General features: G+C 36.3%; 1 protein-coding gene across 1 annotated transcript in view; it reads left to right on the top strand.

Moving 5' to 3' along the window:
• ADGRB3 (adhesion G protein-coupled receptor B3) overlaps nucleotides 1-18,429 on the top strand; it is a 492,392-nt gene that overhangs the window by 382,724 nt on the left and 91,239 nt on the right. The window contains exons 17-18 of the mRNA XM_068399003.1: nucleotides 1,106-1,209; nucleotides 4,342-4,444. Of these exons, the coding sequence (XP_068255104.1) occupies nucleotides 1,106-1,209; nucleotides 4,342-4,444 (207 nt within the window). The remainder of the gene's footprint in view (nucleotides 1-1,105; nucleotides 1,210-4,341; nucleotides 4,445-18,429) is intronic.

Raw genomic sequence — 18,429 nt, 5'->3', positions numbered from 1 at the left:
AATAGCTAAAAAGCAAATATTTGTGAAGTTATCCTGCTAAGGCATAATTTCAGCTTCCTGGTTTTGGAAGCGTATGATCAGACTCTTTTTAATAGCAAAGTATATCAGTTTGGAACAAAGTGGTTGAAATCAAATGTTACTTTCTGCCTGAGATCTGGCCTAAAAGTACACCAGTCTTATCTCCTATTTGGGTGACAAAAGATATCTTGATAAAATGTAATTTACAATACATCGCCGAGACTTTAAAAAGCATTTTGGTAAATCAGACACAGTGTGCTTTCAAACTTTTAGATCTAAATTTTTTCCATTTGAATTAGCAAATACCATGTCTATTTCAGAACATGAGCACTTATACACATGGAGGAAAAACCTTACCTGATATATGATGATAATAGTTTCTTTTACAACAGGGAAAGCTAGTTTGTTTTCAAGGTCATTTATTTATTTTCGTTTTTATTGATACATGGAGTACAAATTAAATAGTTCTAAATTTCCAGCTTCTTTACAGAAGGCTTATGATATTGTTCCCATAGATATCTTGCCATTCCTTCTAGGCAATCAGAGGCCCAAGGAAATTAAGTGTGTGAGAAGAGTGGATTGAAGTCAAAGTTATTAAAAGTCAGAAAGTTTGGTAATTCTGCAGCAAGCATGAACCAAATTCTGGGACAAATTACTGGTTGATCTTTAATATACTACAGTGAAACCAAGCTGTTTGTTTAATACATAATTCTAAATATTGCTATTTCTCAAGAGAAATATATCTTTTAATTAATTTTAATTGGGAAGTCATTTAAACTTGTGCTAGTGTTTCCTGTTACATTGTAATATTACTACTTACTTTATTTTTCAAAATATCATGCAGGTATTGTATTTTAAAGCTCAAAGGCCTCTGAGGAATGTATCAATAATTAAAGAGATCTCAGAGTTATGTATGGATCCGTTTTGGAATTAAGTTGATGTCTGCTTCATAAGTAATATTGCTGAAGCTATCTGTGACAGCATGGCTGCTTTTATCATTTTGCTTTTGTTGCTTTTTTTCTTTTGACTTTTTGTTTTAATTGCTGGAGGATGGTTTTTCTTCATGGTTGTCTATTGTAACCTACAGATCATGGAATCATCTGGTACACCCTCAGTGACCTTAATAGTAGGCAGTGGTCTTTCATGCTTGGCCTTGATCACCCTAGCAGTTGTCTATGCAGCGCTATGGAGGTATGTAATGGATTGACAAAGCTGAATCTGAATACACAGTTATATTTAGTTGAATTAAAATTTAAAGAGAGTATTAGATACAACATTTATTATTTGGAGAAGAAAAAAAGAAAGCAAAATGTAGTGCGTGTTTTGATGCCTAAATTTGTTGATGTGATTGATTAGTTTTACTCTCTTGGCCTACTGGTGATGGTATAGCCCACTCTTCTCTTTCCCCTCTCCAATGTGAATGGTACTGGTCTTTCAGTGGGGTATTCGTAAGTTTCAATGAAGACACAAAATGAAGTAGTCTCAAATAGTGTGGTGGTACATTCCAGTAACAGACTTTCTTTCCATCCTGAGCTTATTATATTAAAATATTATATTGACTGAAAAGTGCAATAGACATTCATGGAGAAAGTTAATTTGAGAAGTGATGAGAAATAACATAATGTCTTAGTGTAGAAGAAACAGAAAAGTAAGTGGAAAAGTCACGCAAAGTAATAAATATTTTAAAAAAGTTAACACGGGTCCTCATTTAACTTTTTCAGTAATAAAAGAAAAATGGGTTCTTATGCAAGTAAGAAGAAACACAGGGAGAAAATAATAATTTTTAGAGTAATGTAAAATCAACCAATAGAATTTTGCTTTTAGAAGCAGGTTGATAATTTTACACCCTTTTCTCTTTCACTGTCTTAAGTAGCCACAGAGACTCACAGGATTAGACATATATATAAGAAAAATATAGAATATCTAGTTAACATAAGTTATAATAAAAAGATCATGAGAATTAACAGTTCTTGTCTGTCAAAGCTAAGAATGAGAGTATTTCAGAATGTAATTCCCATCTGAAGAATTATAGTGTTATTTTTGTACTTCCTGATATATTTAGCACTTCGATGGAAATACTGTCATGCTCAGTGGAACTGGTCTTCTCCGTTATTTAGATTAGATATAAGGAAGGAATTTTTTATGATGACGGTGATGAGACACTGGCACAGGTTGCCCAGAGAAGTTGTGGATGCCCCCTCCGTGGAAGTGTTCAAGGCCAGGTTGGATGGGGCTCTGAGCAACCTGATCCAGAGGAAGGTGTCCCTGCCCATGGCAGGGGCGTTGTAACTAGATGATCTTTAAGGTCCCTTCCAACCCAAACCAGCCTATGATTCTATGATTCTGGTAACTTCCAAGTAGAGAAAAAAATGTGTGTGATGTGGTATGGACCTAGTGTGGGTTCTGCATCCAGCTGAAGAAAAGAGAACTCATATAGATCTCAGTGTTCTATCGGTGAGCTATTTGGAAAGTATTATGACAACTGAGTGGCCTGTCATTTGAGTTATTAAAATTTGCGTTCAACACATTTCTCATGTTGAACATAGTAACCAGCTACAGGGAGAAGATAGACACAGAAATTTATAGGTATATATGCTTGTTTTTATAAATCTAGGGGTAGGGAGAAATTTTATATTTTGACATTATGTCTGTATTTATATATTGGAACATCCATCTTCCCTTTGAATGGCAGGGCCTGTTTAGAAGTGGTATGAGGTGGAGGTATTCTGGTCTGAAGAAGGCCTGTGATCATTCTTTTATGGTTGATTGATTTGATCCCCCCCCAAACAAAAATTCAAACTGAAAAATAAATTTAATGTCCGTTAAATATTCACCTTTCCCTTCCCTTCCTTTCCCTTCCCTTCCTTTCCTTTCCCATCAATAGTGGGCTGGCAGAAAAACTAAAACCTTCCTAGCTTAAGTCAATGTTATGAGCTCCTGCTTACACTGTATTTACTCAACCACTAAGATCCTTTATAGACCATAGATACTCAGTGTTGGGAACTGGTCCAGGTGTATCAATAGTTAACAAGTTAGAAAGTAGCAGCATACTCACTGTGCAGACAAAGGCACTAGACTTTCTGTATTTGCTTGCAAACACATAGAACTGGCCTTAACAATACTGTTATATTTTAAGGAAAAATGTTGATTTTGGTATTAGGGTTGTTCTGTTTTCTTAACTAAAAAATGTAATGCTGTATTACTTAATTGACTGATAGCTGATCAAAAAGGAATGCAAATTATTTCATGTCCAAAGCTCAGCATTTCTCATGGGTTCAGTACCCTTTGTTATGACCTCCTCAGGGTGTCAGCTATAGTTATAAAGCTCAGGAGGAGACAGCAATATTAACTAAGCTGCAGTAAGAAGCATATAGTATAGGTCATAGAATATATAAACGTATGGTATGGTCTTCAGAGGAACTGAGCATCCTTAACTTTCATTTACTTTAGTAATCAACATTTCTCTGTTAGCAGCTCTGAAAATCAAGTCAGTAAGGTACTTCACTTGAAACATAATCATTCTCTTTCTCTCCTGTAGCATATAAAAGGCTGTATATAGAAAAATGACAATATTGGCATCTTGTAAGGAAATAGGTGATAAGAGTATTTGACTTTTTCATCCTAAGCCTACTTGTAAATTGAATATAAGTTTACAAGCGAGTGTGTGATACTCACTGCTATAATTTAATCTTTCTGTACAAACTTAGCTATTTTTTAGCATTAGGTCCTATGAAAAGAAAAATATTACCGTATTATTATTTCTTCATACAAACTATTTTGTAAATGTGGTGGAACATCAAGATTAATGTTATTGTTATCCCAATAACATTTCAAAATGCACTGCCATAGTATCATCAACCAACCTGCATCTTATTTATGCATCGTGGACCAGATCTTCTGTTCATGTAAAGCACCATCTTTTTCCTGAAGTTAGTTATGGTGAGTGGTCTATGCCAGCTGTGGATATCCCCAGGGATGAGCAGAGAGCATAAGAAGTTCCTGTCGTGAATGCATGCAAGCCCGTTATTATCAGTATGGTGTTAGAATAACGTTGCCAACAGTTTTCAGAAGAAACTTTGATAGATTGTTTTAAAAACATACCAAGATACTAAGAGGGAATTGCAGAATGTCTATCAAAATATCATAGTTCCTATGTTTGTAATGTGATAACTCCCTGATACTCTTTTTGAACACTTGAAACAGAGCACTTGCCTTTCAGAGTATCTCCAATATTTAATGTAAGAATTGCATCAAAGCTTTGTATGACTTACAAGTTGTTTTCCTTTTAGAAAAGTTGTACCCTCTCTTTGTTTATTTGAACAGGTACATCAGATCTGAGAGGTCAATAATTCTAATCAATTTCTGCCTGTCTATTATCTCATCAAATATCCTTATCCTGGTTGGACAAACTCAGACGCATAACAAGGTACGATGATGAATTGTATTAAATTTGCACTTAAATATTGATATCTTTGTTTTATTTGTGCTTAGCTTAAAATAATTACATCCATTTAGTCCTATACTCATAGGACTTGGCATTTTTGGTAAAATATTAACAAACAAGGGAAAATATTTACCGTCTGTCATAGTATTATTTTCCCCTCCAAAAATCCCTTTTGGTATTGTTCCCTCTGGATAATCTGTATTCTCTGTGGTAAACTTGCATGTATAAATTTCAAAGCAAAAAAGTTCAAAGACTCAACATCAAAAGCAGAAACTCTGGTTCATTATAATAGTTGTAATAGGATTGTACTACAGTGTTCTTGTCTTTTTATTAACACACTAGTACTCAAAAGGCAAGTAGAAATTCTTTAATGTTAGAGTACTACTCTTGAAAATGTGCAGAAACAGACATCATAACAATCTATAGAACTGTTAAATCTCTGCCTGATGTAGCTATAAGAAAGTAGTAACCCTGCATACCTTACTTAGTGATATATTGCTGATTTATTACTAATCTGTTCTCAGACCTTCTGCACATAGTTGTCATTTGTCCCTCTCCTGTAGAGCAGGGCTGTGTCAGTGTTATGAGGCATCACCCAGTGATGCTAGGCAACTTTCACAAGTGACAATAAGTGGTTGCTTAAAATGAACTATAGCTACATGATAGCTTGGCATAGAAAATAGGATGTAATTGGTGAATAGGGCAGTATGTGATAAAATGCTGTTAAGTTTTGGAGTGAGCAAGTATCTATAAAGTAATTCTTTATCACGCTGTGATAAACTGCTTAATGCACTGCTCATCTTAATTCTTCCAATATCTAATGAAATACCTTCATCATCTGCTATAGGATAACTGGTGTTTCTACAACACACCTATAATTAATCATTTATTCTTTTCAAATATGTACTTAGAAATTTAGCTGCCAGAAGTCTCAAAAATTCAATGCGAGTCACATGGCTGTACTTTGTAAAACATACCCAAAACATAGTCATTTCCAACACAAAATTTAACAAAATTATTAAAATCAGGATATTAATATGCTTTAAAGTTTGAAAGTATGTAGGGGTAAAAACACACAAAATATAGATTTGCAGAAGAAACACAGAATCACAGAATCAACCAGGTTGGAAGAGACCTCAGGGATCATCGAGTCCAACCGCTGCCCCTACACCACCCTGTCAACTAGACCATGTCACTAAGTGCCATGTCCAGTGACTCTCACACATGTGACTCTCGCAGATTTTATTCAGGGGAAAAAAGTCAGAAAAATGCAATCAGCTTCAGAGTGCCAGAGTGCAGAAGAAGGATTAAACCTCTCTAGAATTTCAGCACTAACATGCATAGTAGTATATACTATTTTATTATGTATTTCGAGAAGAAATATGGTTCAGTAGCTGAAAGTTCCTGTGTATATTGCCACTGTGGAATCAGGGTTTGAGGGCATCAAAATGACTGTGTTTGTTAACATGCTCCGTAGGTATGCTGGCAGCCTTTCTCTGATGCTTGACTCGGGGAACTTTGAACTAATACACACCCTTAATCCAGTTCCTGTTTTTTTTTAATCTTAGTCTCCTTGAGCTCCCTCATTTCTGCTTCCTGCACTCCTGAAAGTACAGAGATGGTATATTGACTTATTTCTGAGAACAGCAGATCCTAAAAATGGAGATGTTCAGAGGAAATAATTGACAGAAAAAACAACACATCACAAAGTTTACATTTTGAATATATGGCCTGAAAAATTACTCTAAAACACCACTTTTTACTACACTTGTCTTCTTTTTGAGTCCACATCTTGCTTTTGATACATGTACCACCTGGGAGCTTCTAGCCAGGGAGTACCTCTAATGGATCAAAGGCAGAATACATTTTTTATACCAAGGAAGATATTCCCTGTTACAGACCAAAAATATTTTTATCACTATGTTCACTGGTATGTGAATATATTGTAGCTCCAAGGGGCTCACCTGTGAATGCACCAGCAACGAAATGGCCAGCTAAAGCCAATGTTTAGCAAAAGCTTATTCAAATTAAAGCAATCAGATCCAGGTATTGCTTCAGTATGTTTCTAAGAAGGAATGTGTTTTGGCATCAGATGTGTGTGAATTCAAGTTCTGAACTTTTTCTTTTCAAAGATCATATATGACCAGAAGAAGCCAATAAGTGATTTTTCGTCCATAGATCTAGATTACAATACTGACATCTGTAGGAAAAAATATGTTTTCATTTTGCTATGCTGGAAAATTAAATCTGTAAATGGTAACTTTAGAAAGAAAATCAGGTCCTTACCTGTGGTTTAAGATGAAAAACATTTCAGATTTGTTTCTGAGATTTTATTATTTACTAGAAATCAAACAATTTGGGTTTCTAGTGTTTGTTTGAAAATTTTGGGAGAAATCTTGGGAATATTTTATCAAGACAATGAAATATTCAAGTCAGCAGAAATTGTTTCCTGAATAAAGGCTGAGGTGGTGTTTTATGGCAAGAAAATGAGCTCAGATTTTTAACATACCAGAGAAAATTTGAGAAATATTATATGCCAAGTTTTAGAGTTTATTTACTCTGTTCCATTCTCATTTTTGTGTTCATACTATTCTCATATTATTGGTGCACGTAGTTAAGGTCCATATGATGCTCCTGATATTCACAAAGTTCAAGAATGTCCCTTTTTTCCATGCTTTAGTTTGTCTTTGCTTCTGAGTTTAAATTGTCCCCAGCTCTATATTTGTGTATATTCCCTTTGAGAATAGGTGCTTGTAAATGTCATCAACGTTGAATTCCAGTTTAAAGTTGAACAGTGTGTAAATTAAGTATACTGAAGATGTGTTTATAACAAACAGCGTATTGTCAGTCTGTTTGCAGTTTGTGATTTTCTCTACCTGCGTTAAACACTGCACCAACTACTTTTATTCATTTCAATGCTATTCAACCTCCAGGAAATTTCAGTGGTTCATTTTAGTATACCCATTGACATCTGTGACAAAGGAAAAAATATTGTGTCTCTTGGTGTGGATAAGTGCAAGTTTTCTGTTATTTTCTTTCTGTTTTATGTAAATCATAGATGCATAGCATGTTAAGTTTAGCTCTACTCTTTGAAGGCTGAGTATATCCTTGATGTTTTTACAAAAGCTTATTTTAGTAAAGACTAAGTGAGTTTGAATATTGCACTCTCTTTGGTTCAACTAAGTTATTTTTTAAGCAAAAAAGTTCATGGTATTTCCCACAGGCAGAAATGGACAAAATATTTACAGAGGACGTGTAGAAATAGTTTAAATTCTTTCAAGCTACCATAGCCTTTCCATTTCTAGTATTCCCTGTTCAAAAGTGATTTTTTCTCCAGTTTCAGTAACTCGAGAATACCAACATTAGACCAGAGTTCTAGGTCATGGGGCTTTTTATCTTGTTTTAGAATAGTTTGTGATGGGGGGCATGGAGGGGTGTATGGTTTCTCTTGGAAGGTTTGGAATGGGATAGCAAAAAAAGCCTTTTGTCAACAGAAAAGCCTTACTCTTTTATTCCTTCTTACCCAAACGTATTGTGCATTTTATTGAAGGACACAGCTGAGAAACATTCTGCTTTTTTTCAGTATGTTTCCCTAAAGCTTTCAAAATGCACAGCTTTATTCAAAGCCTTCTTAACGTTTCAGACTGAGTAAGAGATATCTGTTTTGTCGCATCCTGTTTTGAAATACAGGTCACTGAAGGCTGAATTTACAAGAATATTATTAAATTAATTATGTATCTTGTTTAAATATACTCAGTGTTATACTAGGTATGAGCAGCATATTAATTTACTTTGCTATTTCTTTCTATCTATCTCTTGTTTTGTTTTTGGTGTTAAATGTTAGCCACATAATCATTTTTAAATTTTAGGATATGTAATTGATACACTGGAGATAGCCCTTTAACAAATGAATTTAGTTGTGACATTGAAATTAAGTCTCCCAAATTAAAGAAGGGTGACACTTTTCATGTATAACCTAACTGCTCAAATATGAGTTATTTCACAAATACTATGAGATGTCCCTAACATCTACAAAAGCATTACGTATTTACTTTGAAGAGACTGACAGTTTTCTTTAAGGAAATATCTAGCAGTGATTTGTAGGTTTCACTGTAACATAACTCTTGCTATATTATGTTTCCCAATGTTCTTCTTGTCATCAAGAAAAATGGTTGTATTTCTTCTATAAGTGGACCTTTAATGTTTAAGCTATAAATCTTTACTACGCTTCTGATCCCATTTAATGAATAGATTCTCTACCCCCAATAAGGTATTGATTAATATTATGTGGATTTTTTCATAAATTCTCTTTCTTTTTGCATACATTCAAAAAACACCTTGTTTTTTTCACAGTTCTGCCTAAATAAAAACACATTAGCTGTTTGATGTAAACAATTCTTGTCTACCTATTTTTCCTGTGAAGAAAACAAAGATGAATACAATTTACAATAAACCATAGAATTCATTATACCTATGGGCAAAAGTTAATTATTTTCTATATTATTGGTTTCTGAGTGTACTTAAGAGTTTGTTGCTGGAGTTTGGGTCACTTGTGAGAAACAGGCATTTTGTTTAGAAATGTCATAAGACACTGTACATTTTGTTAGCCGTAGTCAGGTTTATGTGTGCCTACCAAGGGAAGAACAGGGAAGATGTTGAGGCAGAAGGCAAGATTTAGCAACCCTGATATTCTGTGTCATCTCTGTTTAATTGCAATATTCAGTTTATTATTTTTTTGGAAGTAATCTCTTAGACCATACCTGAAATGATATGAAAAAGGCATGTCCTGACCACCTAAAGCATATAACATAAACACTCAGTAGTTTTGATAAATACATTGTAAACAAGCAAAAGCTCCATAAAATCTCATAGATAATAAGGTTACAATGTTCACTACATAGGCCGAATGGACAAAAATAACCCCACTTTAGTCTTTTTTTTTTTAAATAGAGGTTCTAGGCTGAAAGAAGCAAATAGAGTGGAAAGGAGTTGAGAAGCCACAGCATCTCATTCCCATAGCACTCTGAAACAGCTGACTGTGTAACTAGGGCTCCCCCAGGTTTTGAAAAACGATGGGTGGCAGGATCCCCTGAGAACCTTGCAAATGTTCAGGTGGTATTAATGCTGCCTCTAACCATGTGGCTCTTGCCCCGTATCTGCCACTGCCTTACAGATGTGGGCATCATGGCAATATATCTCCTAGGAAACAGCGGGGGAGCCCTAAGAGCAGATGGAATGAACAGAGAAATGGTGCTAACACAGCATTAAGGCTGTGTTAGAAAATCAATGAGGAAGTAAGGAATTTAGCATGCCAGGCAGTAGCACTCCATATTTCAAGTCTTGCCCAGAGAACTTCAGGGGAATACCCCCCATTTAAGCAGCTGAAGCCTGGGAAAATATGTCCTTCCATATTTGCCAGTACCCAACTTCCAGATTAACACCTACTCTGCTGATTGTCGTCTCTTTCTTTGTGTAACCACTTTTTGAACACCTGAGTCACAGAGCCTCTGGTATGGGTCAGCCGTCACAGAAACACACCAATAAATAGGTCAGCAGTCAGACTGCACTGCACCACACACATCTGCCTGCTGTGTATTTGGGAACTCAGAAACAATTAACTGGAGAAGAGCTCACTTAGCTGAATAACTGTTACAGGAGTAGGTCTGTTTAAGCGACACCGTTTTACCATGCCAAATTCTGACAAAACCCGTTAACATCAGCTGAATTAACAACCTGCTTTTAGATTCTCAAGAAAACCTCTGGGAGCAGGTCTTTCTTACCCAAGATCAGTAAATATTGTCATTCATGCTACTGTTACCTGCCTCAGAGGAGAAGGTAACATTCTTCTCAAAAGTGCCTGCCAGTCTGTTTCTCAAAATACATCAACTTTATAATTCAGTTTGCTATTTCTAAACACAACAGACGTTTTGATTGTAAGTTGGTTACAGGAAAGAAATTGTGTAGATATTAGCAGCATGTGTTCTCTGGGTCCAATCCTGAGAACCTTTTTAAGAGCTCTGTGAGCTATTGTAGAATCACAGAATTGTTCAGGTTGGAAAATCATCTGGTCCAACCTCATTCTCAAGGCAGAGTCAGCTATAGGGTCAGAACGGATTGCTCAGGGCTTTGTACAGTCAAGTTTTGAAAACCTCCAGGTGTGGAAACCGCACAGCCCCCTTAGGAAACTTGCTCCACTGCTTGACTGTCCTCATGGTTAAAAAGTTTTTCCATATAGCTGGTCTGGACCTCTTGTTTCAATTTATGCCCATTGTCCCTTGTCATCCTACCACACATCACTGTGAAGAGCTTGGATTCATCTTCTCAATGACCTCTCTATAGGCACTGACAGGCTGCTGTTAGATGCCCCTGAAGCCATTTCTTCTCCAGGCTGAACAAGCCAACCTTCCTCAGCCTCTCTTCACAAGGCAAGTGTTCCAGCCCCCAAGCATCTTGGTGGCCTCTGCTAAACTCACTCCAGTTTATCGTCTTCCATGCACTGGGCAACTCAATTGTATTGGACACAGTATTCTAGATATAGTCTAATGAGTGCTGAACAGAGGAGGACAATTCATCCCTCAACCTACTGGCTGTGCCTCTCTTGATGCAGCCCCAGATGCTGTCAACCATCTGTGCTTCCAGGGGACACTACTAACTCATATTCAGCTCACTGCCCATCTCTCCAACCTGTCTAGGTCTCTCTGGATGGCAGCCATGCCCTTGAGCATATCAATTGGTCCCCACAATTTGGTGTTATCTACAAACTATATGAACAAGCACTCCACTGCCTACTCCAGATCATTGACATTAAACATAGGTCCCTGGATAGACCCATATAGTACCCTGCTTATTATCTGCTTCCAGATAAATTGTCACTCATTAGTCATTACACTCTAAGCCAACCGCTCAAGTAGTTTTTTATCCATCTGGTTGTCCACTCATCCAGCTGTGACCTCCTAGACTGGTTACAAGAATATTGTGAGAGACTTTGTTGGAGCTCATTTTAATGAGCTTTATTTTGAAAAGCAAAAGTTATATTGGTTTGGGAAACCAAAATTTACCAAGGTTTACTCGTGAAAGACTTAGATTGTGTCTGACCCATGACTCACACTGGTGCCAGCTCTAGTGTCTCTTAGCTGGTAAGGGTCTTCTCCCACCCACCCACACAACCACACATTGCATGCATGTGCTGAGGAATGTCACACAGGTGTAGTCTATTTCCTCCTCCCTGGTTGTGGTGCTGGACTTGGTGCTGGCATGTATGCCTCTGCTGTCCTACTGTAGCACAAAAAAAAATAGCTCAGACTTTCCTGAGGTAACCCTCTGCTGTCCTACTCTTCCCGAAATGGTGAGCTTTTTCCTACTTGTTCTTTGGGACCTGTTTAGTGTAGTTTTCTCTGTTCTAGAATTCACCCCCACAGCCCTGAGGAAAATAGCTCATTCTCTCACAAACACCTGTTTGAATAATTTCAGGCAATCTGTTGATGACTCAAGCAGCTATTTTGGGCTTCACACCTTTTTTCTACTTATCTTTTGCTTATTTGTTGAATTTCAGTGGAAATAGAGAAGCAGTCAATGGGAAGCAGATCAGCCTACAAACAGTTAAAATGTTCATGTCTTTTATTTACATACTCCTAGTTTTAAGAAAGAGAAAATCATAAACACTTCTAAGTACAATGGTAAAAAAGATTTTTAAATGAAGATATGATAGGAATAGACTTCACAAGAGTAAATGATTTAAGTAATAATGATAACAACAGCAACATTAGAAATCAGCATTCAGCTACTTATTTATTTTCATTCTAGTATGATAGTTGAATTTCCTACACAGGTTTTCTTATGTGGACTACCATTTGTAAGAATGTAGGCATAGAATCCATCTGTCACATAAACCAAAACAGATAAAGAACCGTAGTAAGATATTTTAGATATAGATATCTGGTAAAATAATACATTAAAAAATACAGCCCTGAGATAAATGCAATGTAAATCTTATGACCTACTACAATAGTTATTACATCATTACTCTTTCTATATAACAAAATGAAACATGTTAGAAAACAAACTCTTTTAAAAGGCTATCATTTAAGGAACAAGAGTGTAAATTTGTCTGGTTTACTGGATTTTATTTATATTTTCCTACAAATCCCTGTTGTATCTGCATATTTTCAGGAACATATGGTAATGTTTAACCTTAACATGCATTGTGAAGTTCATTTGTACACTTTTTTTTTTTTGTATTCTCCTGGGTCAGAGTTTTTAGGCCCCTATACCTTGCAGTCAAGTCAATGAGAGCATTATAAGGGCAATGACTATTGGATTGGTCTGATTCTCAGATTGGTCTGATCAGAAGCTGCAAAATAAGTATTCTTTCCTTAACACTACATACTTCATTCTGTAAAAGCTATGGGGCTCCATCCTGTGATCCTTATACATGAAAGTATTCTCTAGCCCTGTGTTTACTTTTACTTTAAAGTTTTAGAATGAGTATAACATAGAAGTTGGGAAAATCAGGCTCAGAAGTGATTTAAGAGTCAGTATGAAAATGAATCAAGGGGTTTTTGTTTGTTACTTATGACTGGAATACACTCAGTTCTGAAAACAGAGCCTGCAAGTGAATCAATTCACTTTTTATGCTGGAGTCCCTCTTGCTTTTGCAACGATGTTTTGCTAGATTCAGTCAAACTCGTCCAGGATGCTGTTTGAACAGCAGCCAAAACCAACCACTCCAGAAGTACAAGAAGCTCTGCCCTGGGCAATTGTGAGTTAACCTACCTTGTACCTTATTAGATTGTTTAGTCTGTGATTGATTTTAAATCAAGGCCAAAATAAACTTCCCATAAAATGATAATTGTTCTCAGGTGCTAAGAGTAAGGTCTAAGTACCAGTGCCTATGTCCAGATCTGTTTATTTTATATTTGTCTGCCTTTGGAGAAAAAAAAAAATTGTATGGGATGAGACTGGATCTCAAGTTTCTTTCTTTCTTTTCCTGTGAATCTTGTTTGTCTGACTACAAGTAGCCAGGTTTCAACAGGAAAAGCATGAGTGTCTTTCCCATTTCCACCTTCTAACTCTTCTACAGGGTGATGGCAGGTGAAATTTCATGGGAAGTGGGATAAGCAGAATGCACATCTCTGTTCTAGATAGAGGCCAACAATCAGATGGAAAGCTGAGGATGATCTTTCCTGCTTTTTCTTTCTGAGGAAAAAAATGTGGTCACTGCATGCTGAACTTGTTGAAGTCAACATTCACTAAGTGTGATCTGAGCATATTTATTACATCATGAGAAAAAGCAATGTTGTTAGATGCTCTGGATCACAGCAGGACTTTGTGATGAGAGGGATGCTCAGCTTGTCACATAAAAGGACTCCTAGGTATGGTTAGGTACCCAAAATTATGTACTCAGAGATCCTCTTGGTGTAAGTGTAAAATGCATGTAGTGACTCTAATTTTAGACTGCTGCTGAAACATAACCTTTTTATATTTGTTTTCATGGACATACATGCTTATTATGTTGAGTCTCAATGAGTCACAACATAGACATCAAACCTGGTACTGAAAGATTTGACAGTAACTGCGTTTTTCTCTTTTGACAGTTTTGTCAAAATTTATATAAAACTGACATTATGGATGAATAAGTAGGTATTTTATGGAATTTAATAGAAAATTATGCTCAGAATAATTGTTGAAAGAAAACTGTAAAGGTAAATTTGCGAAGCATGCATTTGGCTATAATCATGGACATTTTTAATGAATGTAATTGTGAGATTTCCAGAACCCTGCAGGAAAATGTACATGTTTGTAATAAAAAGGCCTCAAGTTGTTAAAACTGATAGAATTTCTGAAATGTCAAGAAAGTTCAGTTTGCACTAGACTTCTGGGTTTAAAAACAGGATGAAAAACATGTTAGTATCTCTGTCTTCTGAAGAAAACTGTAATGTATCTGGCACAAGGAGTCCAGCAGTTGGAAGGAAGTATGAATAAGGTTGGCACAAAATGTTGTTCCATTAGTAAGTGATTACATATCTGTCTCTAATTAGTAGCATGGCATATAATTTGTGCTCTGTGCTCTTTATTTTATAAAAAGTCACATCTTCAATCTATCCCATATTTGCTAAATAATTTCTTTAAGCTAGGAAATCTAAATGGATTTATTATTCTTTAAATACCACTTAAAGTTAGATGAAGGCTTAAATGAGAATGGCTTCCTTGACAAGCTTAGCTGAACCATACAGGGCAACAAAGTTCAATGTGTCAGAACCTATAGCTATTAAAACTTGGTTTTTAAAAAGAAGGGATTAATTGTAAAGATGTTGTTATTTGCATTGAGATTTTACTCTTCTTATATTTAAGAGGGCTTTCAAGTCTCTGTTGTTTACTGTATATCCTCCTATGTCAAGTCAATCAGAATTCGGGCTTCAGTGTTAGCAATTTAATTATTGCTATAAAACCTTAATTTTGTCACTTTTAATCTTTTGAAGTAAATACAGAATAGTAATAATGTTTCACTGGACTGAGTAATCCCACAAGGCGTTGCAGTTGTACTACAATGGAAGAAAAATGGTTTTGTTTGGAATCGTAGTTAGACCTCAGTATCAAAGCAGCATTAATGATGGACAAGAACTGCTGCTAGACTCAGTTTGTCTCTTGTAGCTATTCATAACATAAACCTCATCCCATAAAATCACTCCAGAAACAAATTTGTAAGAGTTTAAGCCTGATGAAGTGTCTCTTTCCATTTATTTCTAAAGGATTCTTCCTTTTGGAAAGAACAATAGTACCTAACACCAGTAAAAATATATTCTAGTCAGAGTTTTAAACCTTAATGGGAATACTCAATGACATTCCATAAATACCTAAAGAACATATCTGTCCTAGGTAAACATTAGCCATTAAACAATCAAACATGTCTTTTTAATTGTAGGAAATTGTGTGTCAATTGCAGATAGGAAGCTTTCAGAACTTCGAACTGTGTCATTAATCCCTGTGCACACATTTTGCCAGTAGCAAATGCAAAGCCTGAAATGAATCAGAACTAAGCCAAATTGCATTCCCTTGCAGTTGCCATGGCTAGGAGCACGCACACAGGTTATTGATATAGCTCAGCTGACACTTGTTATGCTTCGATGACTTGATTGTTTGAGCCCCTGGAGGTCTCAGTTCGTTGAAGTTTCAATAGGTATGATAAGCAAAGCAGAGCCAAAGCAGCACTTTGAGGTTTCTTTGTCAAAGCAGCATTTTGCAAGGTTTCCATTCGGGAAATATGTATACTGCACCCAGCACAATTGGACCTTGGTGTCTCTCAGTGTTGCACAGTATTAGTGTTAAATAATAAGAATTCATATGGGCTTTGCTAATCTCAGCTCGTGGTCCTTCTGTTCTCTATATTTAAACCTTTCATCATGTGTCAGCTAGAAGGACTGGTTTGGGTCACTTGGATTCACTTGTCTCCCCTTGAAACTGGTGATCGGAAATCATTCTGCTAGTGCACCATGAAAGCTTAAACTTCTGGAAAGAATTTGTCTAAGTGGTGTTGAATAAAAGGGAATAAAAAAATGGATGATTATGAATGCACAAAAGAAGTAATCTTTCAGTGCAATCCCTAGCTTATTTCTTCTCCAAACTTCTTGTTAGGCTCATAGGCACAATACTCCTCTGTGACAGTCTGGTTCTCTCACCATGGTCTGCTAGAGGCTTTGTTTTCAGTAGCTTCTAAAGTATAAGAATAGATCTATAATAAAACATTACCCAGTTTCTAAACACAGTAAAAAAAAAAAAATAAAAAGTCTTGTGCCTGCTGGCATCTGGAAGGGAAGACTGCTTTCCCACAATGATCTAAACCTGTCAGTACTATTGGTTTAGAGACGCTGCTTTGTGTACAGAGTGTGAGTGTGGCACTGATTTCAGTGATTGGCTCTGCAGGCAAAGTTATCTGATCTGTGCAGGTCACAGAGCATCCACTAAAGGAATTCCCATCAGAGGAGCAGAGAGAATATAGATAAACTTTCCAAAGGTAATTTGGCTATATCATGTCATCCAGGGTGTGACTGACATGGATATAGTCTGGGACATTTTGCAGGAGGAGACATCCACGTTAAGTATGTAATTTAAAATGTAACATTTTATACTTGCTAATTTTAGTTGCCAAGATGCATCTGAGAGACATGTAGCATTAATTACTAATTATTGTTGTTGTTGATAAAAATAAACCTATCATTAAGGCTCTGGGAGTATTTTCAACATCAACAAATTTTCAATTTGATTTATTAACAGATATAAACATTTTTATTTTATTTCTCCCTCCAGTCAGAGCCTCAACTTATTTCATACTTGCCCCTCCTATAGGGAAAAGCTTGAGTAAATATACCAGCCCTTCACTCTGTTCTCAACGTCAGCACATCGAGATCCATCAGCTCTCCTGTAGAAACATGGGGTGAGGGAAAGAGGTGAGGGCACCTTCAGCTGTAGTAAGACTGCTTGGTCTCCATTTATGAGCATTTAATCTTATAAATGTTAATTGGTATACAGAAGCAGTGGATGTTGTGGAGAAGGCTGGACATGAAACTCTGTCAGGTAAAATGGAGCAAAAAAGATGCTCTGTTTTCACCCAGCCGCACAAGTGAGGGTAGTATAGCCCACAGGCTGTACTTGAAGCAGAAGTGCTATGAAGGAGATAAACTTTGCTCTTGTTGATTACAGTCACACATGAGTGGAACCAAAGAATTAATTTATTTTTTGCATTAGCAGAATCTTCCGACTGGTCTGGAAGTGTCACCCACCGAGCACTCCACATGTTAAGCAGATTAGAGCGGTTAAATATGTAGGCCTCAAAAGCTGGTATACCAGTGAAACACATACCAGAAAAGAAAGGTCACAACTTCTACTCCATATACAGACGGGTACAAATAACAGTATTATCATCAAAGCCAACATTTGGGAATTCAGGGACTTCTACACAGGTCTCCATTTTCAAATAGAGAAGACAGCTTACAGGATGCAAACATTACTTTCCAATCATGTAGGTTTTCTTTGATATTTTAATTTCACTGGTGAACAATTTTCTGATGATGGTAAGGCACTGGAAGTCATAAGAAATAAAGGCAGCATCTGACTACAGTATTCAAATCTTTAGTGTCTCTGGCCAGTTGGGCAGGTTTTGTTTCAAGGTCATTTCTTACAGAGGAACCCACCATGTTCCTGGGTTTCCCCAATGATCCAACCTGGAGTCTGACAGGAACAACTTCCTCAAGGAGTTGCAAGTTAGAAGTTAGGAGCTACAAGTTAGAAGGTCACACATGTGGTCACAATGAGTGGAGCACATTTCTTACTTCCCCTAAGATACTCCCTGCTCTTAGATGTTCACTAATTTTAGTGCATTCCACACAGATAGCTCTGTGCCAGATAAAAATCCATCTCCTCCCACTGAGATACTATTTTTTTCTGCAGATAGTCTCAGTACATATTGTTTTACATGCGAACTGTTTGCATCCCATATACATTAAATTTTTAATATGAGACTCAGTGAGACACAGAGCCAGGGGTTAATCATGTTGTTAGCCATGTGGTTAATGATTTTAAATAACTGAGGGATTTTATTTCCTTTAAAATGCTACTAATGTATTATTTAATAAGTCATAATTGTATATAATAAAATGCCTAGGCTCAGTCAATGATAATTATGTTACTTTGGAACAATTTGAAGTCACGCACACTGAAAATAAAACAGTAGCACTTGCTTTCAATCTGAAGCTGTATGGTAAAAATCTATGTTTCTTTGAGCTTTATGTGCAAAGTTGCATTTTGCTTAATATTTTTATGGTTATTTACCTTTCAAAATCACCATATCTAAATTGGAACAGAGCTCAAAGCACTTTGGCAAAAAAAATGTTTATATATGCTAATGATTTCTAATTAGGAAGAAAAAATTGCTAAAAACTAAGATAATGTGTAACTAGCAATACAGTTACTCT

Source organism: Nyctibius grandis, chromosome 1, assembly GCF_013368605.1.
Source record: "Nyctibius grandis isolate bNycGra1 chromosome 1, bNycGra1.pri, whole genome shotgun sequence".
NCBI lineage: Eukaryota > Metazoa > Chordata > Aves > Nyctibiiformes > Nyctibiidae > Nyctibius > Nyctibius grandis.
This window is presented reverse-complemented; position numbering and strand designations above follow the sequence as displayed.